The following is a 12,215-nucleotide window of genomic DNA, read 5'->3' on the forward strand; positions in this document are numbered from 1 at the left end:
TTCTGATGGCTGCCAACGAGATTTTCAACGACCTCAATCTCGTTCTGCAAGTCAACCAGCACATTCAGGCCGCGTCTGCAACAGCGTCTTCGTCTTCCAAGCACACGTCGTTCAAAGTACTGAATAATCTCGAGTCTGTGAGCTACTCCGAGTCGAGAGAAGATGCGCAGTTCGACCACCAGCGCTCGACTTTCCTATCGGCGAGCTCCAGTGACTTGCCATTCCATCTACAGGGCGATAGAGACTTCAATGAAGCGAGTGTAATGGCAAAAAGACGAGCTCTGCGCTTCTCGGAAGCTGTCAAGACTCGAATTGAGTTTCTATGGGAGGTGGCAGGCGGGAAGATACGAGCGGAAATGGCTCAACGAGTGCGTCAACAGCAACGTCAAGACGACGAACGAGCAAGACGACAAAGTGTCCGTCGTCCAACTGCAGTGGATGGAGTTAAGCAGCTACTTCCCCCGGTTGCAGCACTGGATGAACAGGACTATATGGCGCTTATGCTGCTAGTTTTTAAAGTTTTACGAGACGATTTCGTACTGGAAAATGCGCACAAACAGATTCAATGCGACTGGGAAGTGGACAGTCATCATGGAAAAACGTTAAGCTTTGATCAGTTCTTTGCAGCTGTGTTCGAATTGGTGGATGTTTGGACCTGCGATGTGGAGGAGGTCACCTACGAGCGCTTCTTGCATCTACTAGCCCTACGAATTACGCAACGAGTGGCAATTTTTATGGATGGAGCGGAACTCAAACTTTCACTGTCAGACAATTTTGAGCCCGATGTGGTGGTGAAAGCCATTCCGTTGCGAACTGTCCCGAAATTCGTGTCCGTTGCTCGTGTTGTGGCTGCTCTTGGAGTGACTACAGTCGGAGACTTGGCTCGAGCTGACCCCAAAATTGTGGAGAAGAATCGAATCGATTTCATTCAGCGGAATAATGGAGGTGTCGTCCCGAATGGCCTCAGCGAAATGCGAAAGATTGGGCAGGATCTACAGACTCTGCTCGAAATGTTCAAAAGCATTGCTCTGCAGTTCGAGAATATAAACTATGTTCTCGACAACAACGTGCTGCGTAGGTTACCTAAAACCGCTGCGGCCTCCCGCCAACAACCTGAAGAAAGCAGTATGGAACCTAGTGACACTAATTCTGCTAATTGGAGCCATTCTGAACAAGTCTCTGCGAGCGGAGACATTTATGTTGGAACAGGAATTAACGATGCTACTTGCTCGTTTGGAAGTGTTCCTGTTGGTACCAGATCATTGATACGCAGCGGCAACTTGCCAAGTAAAAGTGATGCTAAGTCAAGGCAAACCCAGTCAACCGTTGGTAATGAAAACTTTAATGGCTCAAGTATGACTGAGTTTACACAAAATCCTGATACAAAGCATGGTATACCACTTACTCGTGATAGTAGCAGTGCTCACAATTTTGAAAATGCTCGAGCTGACAAACGAGATGCCAGTGTACCCGATAGCAGGAGCCCCAATCTCCATCCTCAAGCCAATACCGGAGCTCGAGGCGCGAGTGAGAGCAGTGCTGGCTTCATCCAACCGATTAATTCTATCTATGAGTTGCAGAGCGCTAATACAGATGTCGTGAACGCATTGCGCTCGACTTTCTTGATCGAAAAAGCGATTTCCATTGAACGGCAAACGGAATTACCATCCATTCGGGAAGAGTTGGTAAAGTTTGGAGTAGGTAGTGAAGTCACAAAATTTGCAGAGGATACAGTCAGAGACCGGTATAATGCTCTGTACGATCTACTTGTCTTACGAGATGGAGAGAGTCTCAAATCCCTCGCAGCCGTCATGTTGGAGCAGATCAAATTGGAGCTGAGTAAACATGGAATAATTGTCAATGATGAGGAAGCTGTGGAAGAAGTATACGATGGATTTTACGCCTCTGTAGTGACAGGGACTGGTGACTCTATCGTGGAAGAGGCCCAACGCTGGATGGAAGATACTGTACAGGACAACAAAGTGAACGACTACATCCAGCATGATTTCCATGAATTAAAGTCAATTGATGAAGTAAATCTGCTTGGTTCTAATCTGGGAGATGAAGAGTTTCTGTCACTTTTGGCCAAAGATGATGATAAAGAAGATGAAGTCGTTGTAGACACCGGCAAGACTATAACAAGGAAAAGCTCGAGCCTAATTCAGAGAAAACTGAGTCGAGCTGTTACTGTGTCAATACCTTCACCCGTTGATACTTTCAAGGAAAGTCAAAGCAGATTATCTGAACCAGTGGAAGAATTGTTACCCCAACGACCTATGGATCCAGTGAGTACACCAGTAAACGATGAAGTGGACCATAACATTGGTGACAAGAAGAAGAAGAAGAAAGCGAAAAAGAAGAAAAAAGTAGTTGAGCCGCAGTCTTCTTCACATACGTCGGCCTCCTCATTTGGTTCTGTAGATTCTAGAAAATCACCACCTCCAACTCCTGTAGAAGACGGGAACTCATCAAACTCAGATCATCACAAAGAGAAACCAATAACTAAAGCTCGCAAGCCCAAACTTCTGGTTACAACTCAAGCTCAAGCGCAGGATGAGGTCGTGGAGAATAATGTCGTCGACCAAACTACTAGCCTTGGGCCACCAATCGAAGCAACAGACGCAGTGAACGCAGTTGAACCTGACGATACCAATCGCAACAAGCCACCGCTACCCTCACGCCATGGTCGTCCGAATACTGAGCTTCACATCGACACTGCGGTAGGCGAAAAGAACCACCGTGACATTTCTGAGCAACATACGGCGCGTGATGCCTTGAATGTTGCAATTGAGCTAGAAGTGGAAAATATTGCTACAGATACTAGCGCACGTGTTGACGTGGAAAGGTATGTACTTAACCTTGCAGAATTTATTCATTTTAAAGCTGACTACATCTTGTTTCTCATTTAGACCTATTTCATTGGAGCCCAAGATGCCAAAGATCGCAATCGGTGGCTCTGCAAGTGCGAAGAACGTACCAGTTACAGGGCGCTACATTCAACTCTTGGGTCTTGGAACAGTACTCATCACGAAGGACGAGCGTGATTTCTTCCAATTACTGCGGTCGCACGAAAGCCTCGACACTGATTTGGTAGGGTCATTAAACTTATACTCACCAAATATTTATCTAGTCTTCTGATATTTCTTTGAGGTGTTTGAAGGTATGCTTTGATATTGGTACCGATCTCGACACGGCCTTAAGTAAACTCCAAACTATTCAACAGCATGTAGGCAATCGAGTGATACTGTTCGGTGGTAATACTGACGAGCCCGAGAGAACACAGCAGGTTGCGTTGGAATGCCTCGCACACGGAGCTCTCTACTTTGCTACCATCCCATTCAACTTTCCCCGGCTACGAGAGAGGATCATGTCATTCTTTGAGAATTCCAAGCAGCCATACATCCTACGACAACGGAAACCACCTGGTCAAACTGCCCAGATGGGCTCTTCTATCGGCACTGGCAGTCTCTTTGCATTGCATGACGAACCACGTAGAGTCTCAACCAGTGTGGCTTTCGCTAAGACACCTCGACGTAAAGTTGCAGTGGCAACCCCTGCTCTACCTTCTTTGTCACATTCTCCACGTGAAATCTCTCAGTCTTTCCCCCAAGGTTTAAGTGAACCTCGCCATGCCGACTTCACCCCAATTGCGCCCAGTACACCTCGATCTTCACAGTCCAGAAACAGATCACCCCGTTTTTCGACGGCATTGAATAAGCTGATCCGGTGATTTTATCCTATTCCAAGTCTAAAAAGTTGATCAACAATTCTGAAGCTGCTAGTGTTGCGGCTTCGATTAACCAACGCGCTTGATCTTGGCAGGAGATTCTCCTCTGATATACTGGATAGTGGCCATCAAGTAGTCAACCACGCGCAGGTGGAAAACGAGATTGAGATGCTCCCACCAGTAGTTCAGCGATGCTAATACCCCCACATGGCTCCCCTGAGCTGAGCGGAATGCGGAGTGCCCGCTAACAGCGAAATTTCCCATGATGGAAAACCTCTCCCTACAACAATCGAGTTAGTAAACACCAAGTTTGGTAAATTTTCAGCAGGAATCCGCACCTGGTGGTCCCTCCTAGATCCTTATTCAGCGCCCGGATCATGTTGTTCGTCCGAAAGACAAAGAGCATATCCCTCGGAAGTTGCTCCAGGAAGTCAGTGACCTAAAATACAATTGTCAGTCAAGTCGCTGAGCAAAATTCCGTGGCTTCTCAAAGGCACGTACATTAGAGAAGCGCATATTCTTGAGATCCTCGGAGAGTTTCAGGCGTTCGGACTCGCTCATGGATGCGTCCAGCCGCCCCTTGTGGTTAATCGTCCGGTACGTGAACAGCAAGGGCAAATACTTGGTCAGTTCTCCAACATTCAGTCTCCTACCGCAATCGTCCAGCAGAGCGCTGTCCCGCATCAGCATCGCACGCCATAAATCGCAGTACGTTTTGCGGAATTCTTCGTCCAGCTCGCGGTAAAGTCCGTGGTCTAGGAGAACGAGTTGTTCTTTTCGCTTGGCTTGAGGGTTCGGATTCCGACGCACAAAAATGTTCCCAGCGTGTGGATCGCAATGCACAAACCCGTGACAAAAGACCATTTCGCTGAATACTTCACACAGAGCTCGTGCGACTTCAGGAGGCTCGAGTCCAAGTTCTTTGATTGCTTCAATCTGCGAGATCTTCGGTGCGTTAATGAACTCCATCGACATCATCCGCTTGGTGCTCAGCTCATCGTAAACTATAGGCACGTGAACACTTTTGTTTTGTTTTAAACACGCTGCAATACGTCGACTGTTGTTCTTTTCGTTTTCGAAGTCCAGCTGTATACCAAAAACAAAAGCTTAGCAACCTTCTCAAGCAATAGTACTATCTTGCAGTATACCTCCGACAGTAGAGCACGCTTACACTCTGGAAAAAGCCATTGGATCTGGACATCTGGGAAGTAATACTCTGTGAGCTGGAAAGCCCACTTGATGACGCGGATGTCTGCTTTCATCTGCGATTCGAGATGTGGATACTGAACTTTAACAGCCAATTCTCGTCCTTGGCGGTCCACTGCGCGATGCACTTGAGCCAGTGATGCAGAAGCGATTGGTGTCTGGTCAAACTCTTGGAAAATCTCGTGCCAGGATCGCCCCATTTCCGCCTCGAGTGTTTGTTTGACCTTATCGAATGACACTGGCTTGGCCTGATCTTGCAGTTGGGCCAGCGTCTCTGTGTACTCCTTGGGTAGTCCGTGGTTGAAAGTGGCTAATTGCTGCCCGAACTTTGTGTAGATTCCACCGTTCTGGAAGCACAAGTGGAGGAGTCTCTGGGCGATACGCAGGTTGAGACTCTGCAGCTTGAGACGGTAGTCCGTGTCGTCTCTTTCGGTGCCTTTAAAGTGGAGACGGTAGTCCCAAACTACTTGGCCACCCGCGACGAACACACGCATCGATCGCGATAAGATTTTGCTGGTCGACAGAAAGAGTTAGTGGGCGGAATTGCAACCCTTTGAGACTGTGGAGCATATTTTACGCGTTAGCTTCGTCGACAGCGTAGGCACCGCCTGAGAGCAGCGCGAGGGCTACCAGCGACCGTCTTGTGCGTGTGGAGAGCAAGCGGGATGTCATGGCGATGAGGAGCTGCCTCTGACGGTCTGGGAATGAGCGACTCCAGTTGCAGCGGCACCACCGGTAGATATAGGAACGATTGCTGTGAGATTGTCATTTTGGGCGTGAAATTGAGAATAAAAGAGACAATAATTCAATCCATGAGGAATGATTGTGTCATTTTGGCGTGAAATTGAAGTTGTACAGGCGGTAGTACTACAGGGACTAAGCTTTATTGTAAGGATATTGTGAATTCCGTCCAAATTTGCCGATTTGGGTCTGTTTGAGGAGCGGGAGGACAATCGCCCTCTTTGGGGGAGGTTCATTCAAAGAACCGCCCATGGAAATTTTGAGTAGAACTCACAATAAGAAAGTTTCTTGAAGATATTCAGGACAGGAACTGTGAACAATAATAGCCCATTGCAATAGAGTCTCTATTTCAGCCCTCACGAAGGTGTGGCGAATGACATACATGTACTTTGATTCTTTATCAAAGCAGCGACGAGTACGTGGAGACTGTACTCCGATCTTTGACGACGTTAATTAGGGACGCTTCGACTTATTTGCAGTCGGTCTTGCCGGCAATGAACTTGCCGTCCTTGGAGTTCTCGCAACCACACTCGCCCGTGTTGGGGTCCCTGATGCATCCAGTGCCGACACCGCTGGCCGTACCGTTGCCACTGTTCATTCACAAGAGCACATTAGTACAGTGCTTCATTTTTCGACAGAAATATCGGACAACTTACTTCCAGAAGAACGTCCAGCAGTCGGGGTTCTCCTTCATTTGTTTCTTTGTGGGGCCATCGCACGTGTACGCAGTGCACGTTCCATACGGGTAACCGTGGTTACCGTCGTACTGGTGATCCTGTACGAACACGGCAAAAGTCTGCTTGTTGTGCGTGCGAGTGTTGTGCGAGCACTCAGCCGCCTGGATGGCCTTGGACACCTTCGTTTCTCGGCAGTTGTAGATGCTCGGGCATTTTCCCTTGCTATTGGTGTGGCAGGGAGCGAGAGTCGCAGATACCAGCGCGGGAGCGGCAAGAAGAGCGAGAGCGAAGGAGACGCGCATTTTGGTTTAAGTTGGTTGTTCTGCTATTCGAAGGAAATTCAAGAATGCAGTGGGATTTCTTCTCGCTGTTTGGCTAGGAGAGCTTGGCAACATGACGGCGAGAGGACGCTTACAGGTGGTTGTACAGATGGCTGATTGCCAGGCAAATTGCAAATTGCAAATTGCAACGCAGACTGCATATGCCCGAGCTATATATATTGTGTCCTTCGTCTGTATCACCTCAATTGTGTCCGAAAGGATCGGCATCTGTATGGTGTTCGACTTGACGAAGAGAGGCACGAACGATGCCAACATTCCAGCGATCCAGCTGTGCGTGTACATGTACATGTTTGATGTCATTATTCAACATCAAAAGAACAATCACATGAAGCTCACACAGTCTGGGCAGCCTCGACAAGCACGTGAGGCCCTCACATTTGAACAATCTCGACAAGCGCGTCCACACCTGGTATGTACGTGCTCCTGAGCACGTACCACGCCAGATACTCGCATCATGCAAGCGCATGCCAACCGTCTGCCATTTGCGTAGGGTTTGCATAAGAAATGCCCGTATTATTTTAATATGGGTTTCCTCCGTCTGAAAAATACATTTCGATTTGAGTCCGTCCCAACTACAGTAATTAGTTTGTATTCAGAATTAATCTAGCATAGACTAATTCATGTATTTTCAAGCAACATGGACTAAGTTGCTCGGGATGTGGACCGGAGAAGAGATATCACCAGTCACTGTAAAACAGTTCCAGCGATACTGCGCCTCAAGAAAGGCGCCGCCTCTCTCGAGAACGATCAAGACGCGAATACACTCCAAGTTTGCAGATGAGGCATGTGGCGACGAATTTGGTGGATCATGACTTCAATATGCATTACAGAGCTATGGAGGCAACGTAACCAGGTGGTACACAATGATGCAGAAATTACAGTGGAAGGGCATCATCACAACGATTCACCGTCAATTGATGGCGCTAGCCAAGCGCAAACGTAGGCGACTACATTCCAGACTCAGCGGCATACAGCTGAGGTTGTGCCTGGAGCTTTTACCACTTCGAGAGTCATCCCACTCGGGAAGGAGTTCACTGGCTAATAGACTCAGGACACTTTAATTCATGTATTTAAAAAAAAAATCAGATTCAAAATTAATCTCAGCACAAAGATTCAAGGCGGCTGTTGGAGGCCAGGATTATCGACATGTATTTGTACATGTAAATAATCAACAATAATCCTGAATTGCAAAGTCTAACTTAAACAAGTATCCATATGGGGAAGATTCGAGAAGATTCGTTGAGGACGTCGAAGATACACAACGTGGGGCTATCATTTATCCAGGATTTAATCCTGTTGCATCCAGGAGTAAATCCTGGATTCTAATTATGTGTATGAATCAAATACCATGATTAATCATGTAATTGCTCAGGATTTAATACTGGTCCTGGACTTGAAGCAGCTCTAGGCGCGCAATACACGAATATGAGGATGACGCGTCAATGCCTTGACCTTAAGAAGATCATGATCAAGTGGCTGAGCTCTGAGAATGATAAAACATGAATTCAATGCTGTTAAAGCTACGGAGACTTACCCATTAGCGTAGCTAGAGTGCTTATTGCGCGATCTGCGTGGATGGGACTTCTTCGTCGCTGCCCGGCTTCTCTTCGCTGCTCGGGGCCTTCATTTTCTCCTCCTCATCGTCTGGATTAGAGGCTACTGCAGTATTACCTTCCAGAGGAAGAAGACGACCCTTGAGCAAGTAGAAGAATAGTTCAACACGACGTCTCGTAAGCGACGTATCGATCATGTCCACGTGTAACCCCGGAATTACCTTATGGATAAACATCCAGCACACGTACACGCCACAGCTGAACCCGTCGAACTGGAGAGGGTTGTTTTGCGAGATTACGTTGTAGTCTTGCAGTCCTGTTATCTTCAGTGTCGTTGCGATTTCACTGCAAGCGTTCACGTACGCAGTTTGATTCAAAGGGTCATAGGAATAGATCCGCTTTTCCGTAACCTTTATCACCACGCAACACCAGTGGAAGTTGTCGAAATTCAGAGGCAGCATTACTGTTTGGACAGAGTCGTCCCGTATGTATTGTTGGACAGCCGTTCGGATCGAAACATCGACGAGATCATTTTCCTTGTTACGCGTTCGCTTCTGTTTGGGGGAAGCAGACTGGAAGCCAGCAAACCGACAAGTAGGATAGTCCTCCGTTAAACGCCAGCATACGGCGCGTATAGCTGCGTCCGTGAGCCACTCGGGTGGGCTCACAGTGTAGAGCATTACATACGTATAGTCTGTGAGGTTTGGAAGGCCTTGGATCTTCTTGTAGGGATACGTAGCCATTACTTCGTCTGCCACCTGATTCGCAAATCCATGGTATCCAGCAGGAAGAGAAGCAATACCCTTGTCGACAAGCCACCTGTGCATATCAATGCCGCTGTGAACAGCGGCCTTCATATTCTGGACGCGCTTGAAAATCTCAATCTGATCTCTTGAAAATGAGCCAACATCCTTGATTAGTACCGTTTCCACTCCCTCTTTACCCGAAGCTCTTTGCTGTCTGGGTCCTTTGCTCGATTGAGAATCGTCAATTGATATTGCCGTGTCTTGTGTGTTCGACACAGGTAGAACCTTGATGCAGGCAGACAGCAGCTTGCTGGGGAGGACGAAAAACGGATCCAGGATTAATACTGGATTCTTCAGGACTTTATACTTCGGCTTCTTTTTCTCCGCTTCCTCAAATTTCACGAGTACACCAGATAAACGCCTCTGGGTCTCTACGAGGCCAGGCTGCTCGCGATCTAACGAGTTCAATAAAGCGCTCAAAGTCACCTCTCCAGCAGTTTCCCGACCCTCTTCAATTGCCTCATACCATTTTCGATCCTTCTTTTCTCCAGCACTAGTAGCCTTCTTCTTCTTTTGAGGTCTTCCAACCTTCTTCGCCTTTGGATTTAGACAGATCGTCACCTGCTTTTTCTGAGATTTATCGCGAGAAACGGAGCTCTCTGTATCCATAGAGCTTTCTTCTTCGGGAGAACCGGAGGGGACTTCTTGTTCGCTGGAGCTAATATCAAATTCAGTTTTTACTTGGGCGTCCGTAAACTTTGCTTCACAATGTTCGTCTTCATCCACACAGCTACTAGCTACCCCCACTTGTTGACGTACAGCCACCCTCTTTCTCTGTCTGACGTTACGCCATTGATCCAACACGAACTTGAGCATAGATTCGAACTCATCTTCGTCTTCTATCTCGGCCATTTCGTTCGCGATAAGGTGTGTGGCTCTAACGGCTTCCCTGTAGCGCTCTGACTGAGTTCTGAGCTTTTTCTTAGGTCCACCTTCTCCTTCATCATCGAATTTCTCATACGAGAACTGTTTCACCTTCTTCAAGGCTTGGGCTGTCGTCGTCCACCTACAGAGATCGTCATCAAGTGAAGTTAAATCTCCTTATCAATATAAAGACAAATATTTCCAGGATTATTCTAAATAATCCTGGATTAAGTCCAGGATTCACCAAAACCAATTTATCTAGGATAAAATCCAGGATTTTCAATCAACAATCCAGGATTTTAACTAAAAGACCAGGATTTTAAATCCTGGACATGTACATATAAAACGAAATCATGGAGATAATCCACAGAAAAATCCTGGATAATCCTGTCTCAATATGAAACCCACCTTTCATCAATTCCGCTCCAAGGGATCAGAGGACCAGAAGCATTGCAGTGCTTTCTGTACGCTATAGCGTGGCGACACGGCAGCTTCATTGACATAGAGAACTCACAATCGCAGCGCCAGTCAGCCAAACTCAACTTGTGCTCAGAAAAAACGCCGTTCACGACAACCACTCCACTATTCTCCTGGTCTTCCACGTAATTGTAAGAATCCGCCTTAGAAAGGGCGGTTGCGTATTGCTGCTCTATCTGCCCAGCCACATAATGAGTAGTAAATCGTAGGACGGTCGACATTTCTTCATCGTAACCGCTGTTAGTAAATCTTCCAATGCGTGATAGTCGGTACTTATACTCGTTCTCAACACGACGGTCGTTCGCCACCAGCGCCTTCACACACGCTGCCATACTCATCGATCCGTCTACTGCGTCCTTTAATTTTCCAAAGAAACTTTCCAAGCGATTATTCGTGTGATTTCGGAAGTGGGGCAGTTTAGACCGTAGATAGTAGACCCAGCGATCTTGACACGAATCCCAGTTCTTCAAAAAGTACTCGTAAAAACCGTTTAGGCCAATCCGTGCACATATGCCCTGTAAAGCGTCTCGTGAAGCCTTATACAGTTCCTCACACGCAGCGTAGATCATCTTATGAACTGCTCCGTCGATTTGGCTTGCATCTTCGCTGGAGATCTTTCCGAATTCTGGCTTCGCCCTCATTTCCTTCATATACTTAATAACGTGAAAATGGCAAACGAGGATACGGGCGCCCGGAAAGTTTGTCTCCAAGACACGAATCTCGTTCAAGTCCTTGTCAACCATGATAACCCTCAGTAAGTCTATGCGCGTCGGGTGTGACCTTTTGAAATGGTCAATAGCCCTCTCCATATGCCAATCTCCGTTTGCTTCTATAAGCGACTGCTGAACTACAGCACCCTCCCCAAACTCATTCATGCCCATGAAAGTGAGAAGCTGGTAGTTATATCTAGCAACAAAAGTAAAAAAAATCTGATTAGAATATTATTAATACTGGATAATAGAGGATTAATCCTGGAAATTACAGTTATAACACTGAAACGCGTGAAAAAAAGCGTACCTGTTTGTCTTGTGGCTGCAGTCAATCAGCAGCACCTCGCTGAAACGTCCAAACATCCGTCTCATGTGAGCAGACGTCAGTGAAATTACTCCAGTTTCTCCTGATTCCGTTTCCGCGACCGAAGAAAGATTTTCAGGGTCCAGAGCAGAGAAGAGAGCAATTTCGCGTGCCGTGGCGTCATTATCATCAGAACGTGAAACGGCCGAGCTGTGATCACGAACCAGGTTGTCGACGTCAACCTGAATGACGTTTTGATCATGCTCAAGGAGATAGTCGTAGATTCTCGAGCGCTTGGCACCAACAGACAGCATTCCCTCTACTCGGGCTCCTACCAGCGGGTCCGTAATACCTCGAGAGACCGGATACGTAGCGTAAGCAGCCGTAGATATCTGGTGATTGTGAGAAAAACACCCGTTCTTCACTTGTAACTCACCGCGCGCTGAATTCCACTGAACCACGAAACGGAAAGGGCAATCCGTCAAACGGATATGCTGTTTTGGCCGGCTGCCTTCACTACGTGTCTTCCTTTACTTCCAGCCATGAGTGCAAATATATGTCCGTTGATAGGGGTCAATTGCTTCAGGAATCAGTTGTGAATCATCCTCTCCCTTCTTTGTCTTCTTTAGTCGCTTGTTCCTCTCCGCTCTAGACATCGTTTCCTTTACTGGCAGCACCTGCATAGTTCGTTGACAGTATTCAATGAAATACTCCTGCCAAGCGTCCCAACTCGCGTGGTATTTTAGCGGCGGATCCACAGGTACAAGTGTCGGGTCTTCGTTACTGCTCCTTTCATCCGCTTCCTCAGC

The 12,215-nt window shown here is 47.2% G+C and overlaps 4 protein-coding genes across 5 annotated transcripts; 1 reads left to right on the plus strand and 3 right to left on the minus strand.

The window, feature by feature from the left end:
• Positions 1 to 5: 5 nt before the first annotated feature.
• PPTG_09964 (hypothetical protein) lies at positions 6 to 3,730 on the plus strand (the record flags this gene model as incomplete). Its single annotated transcript, XM_008905773.1, has 3 exons — positions 6 to 2,845; positions 2,910 to 3,090; positions 3,161 to 3,730. 3 exons carry the CDS (start codon positions 6 to 8, stop codon positions 3,728 to 3,730), a joined length of 3,591 nt encoding a protein of 1,196 aa, XP_008904021.1.
• Positions 2,996 to 5,733, minus strand: PPTG_09965. Of its 2 annotated transcripts, XM_008905774.1 has the most exons (5): positions 5,511 to 5,733; positions 4,876 to 5,446; positions 4,229 to 4,813; positions 4,066 to 4,166; positions 2,996 to 4,007 (listed from the first exon to the last, which is right to left on the minus strand). In XM_008905774.1, the coding sequence occupies exons 1-5, from the start codon at positions 5,603 to 5,605 to the stop codon at positions 3,797 to 3,799; spliced, it is 1,563 nt and encodes a 520-aa protein (XP_008904022.1). In that variant the 5' UTR covers positions 5,606 to 5,733; the 3' UTR covers positions 2,996 to 3,796. The 2 variants fall into 2 exon arrangements, with proteins under 2 accessions (XP_008904022.1, XP_008904023.1); XM_008905775.1 differs by having other exon boundaries at positions 4,876 to 5,733.
• A 264-nt stretch (positions 5,734 to 5,997) lies between these two features.
• On the minus strand, positions 5,998 to 6,710 carry PPTG_09966 (hypothetical protein). The gene is made up of 2 exons (XM_008905776.1): positions 6,331 to 6,710; positions 5,998 to 6,264 (listed from the first exon to the last, which is right to left on the minus strand). The coding sequence occupies exons 1-2, from the start codon at positions 6,651 to 6,653 to the stop codon at positions 6,144 to 6,146; spliced, it is 444 nt and encodes a 147-aa protein (XP_008904024.1). The 5' UTR covers positions 6,654 to 6,710; the 3' UTR covers positions 5,998 to 6,143.
• Positions 6,711 to 8,247: 1,537 nt separating this feature from the next.
• PPTG_22718 (hypothetical protein) lies at positions 8,248 to 11,720 on the minus strand (the record flags this gene model as incomplete). Its single annotated transcript, XM_008905841.1, has 3 exons — positions 8,248 to 10,057; positions 10,324 to 11,298; positions 11,410 to 11,720. 3 exons carry the CDS (start codon positions 11,718 to 11,720, stop codon positions 8,248 to 8,250), a joined length of 3,096 nt encoding a protein of 1,031 aa, XP_008904089.1.
• Positions 11,721 to 12,215: the final 495 nt, after the last annotated feature.

Source organism: Phytophthora parasitica, assembly GCF_000247585.1.
Source record: "Phytophthora parasitica INRA-310 unplaced genomic scaffold supercont2.21, whole genome shotgun sequence".
NCBI classification, from domain to species: Eukaryota; Oomycota; class Peronosporomycetes; order Peronosporales; family Peronosporaceae; genus Phytophthora; species Phytophthora nicotianae.

Bases quoted from the DNA above. Each gene is read 5' to 3' on its own strand.
- PPTG_09966 (XM_008905776.1), bottom strand. From the start codon at position 6,653: ATGCGCGTCTCCTTCGCTCTCGCTCTTCTTGCCGCTCCCGCGCTGGTA. The intron at 6,265-6,330 runs GTAAGTTGTCCG...GTGAATGAACAG, and splicing joins TGCTGGACGTTCTTCTGGAA to TGGCAACGGTACGGCCAGCG.
- PPTG_09965 (XM_008905774.1), bottom strand. From the start codon at position 5,605: ATGACATCCCGCTTGCTCTCCACACGCACAAGACGGTCGCTGGTAGCC. The intron at 4,167-4,228 runs GTACGTGCCTTT...ATTGTATTTTAG, and splicing joins AGAATATGCGCTTCTCTAAT to GTCACTGACTTCCTGGAGCA. The intron at 4,008-4,065 runs GTGCGGATTCCT...CGATTGTTGTAG, and splicing joins GATCTAGGAGGGACCACCAG to GGAGAGGTTTTCCATCATGG.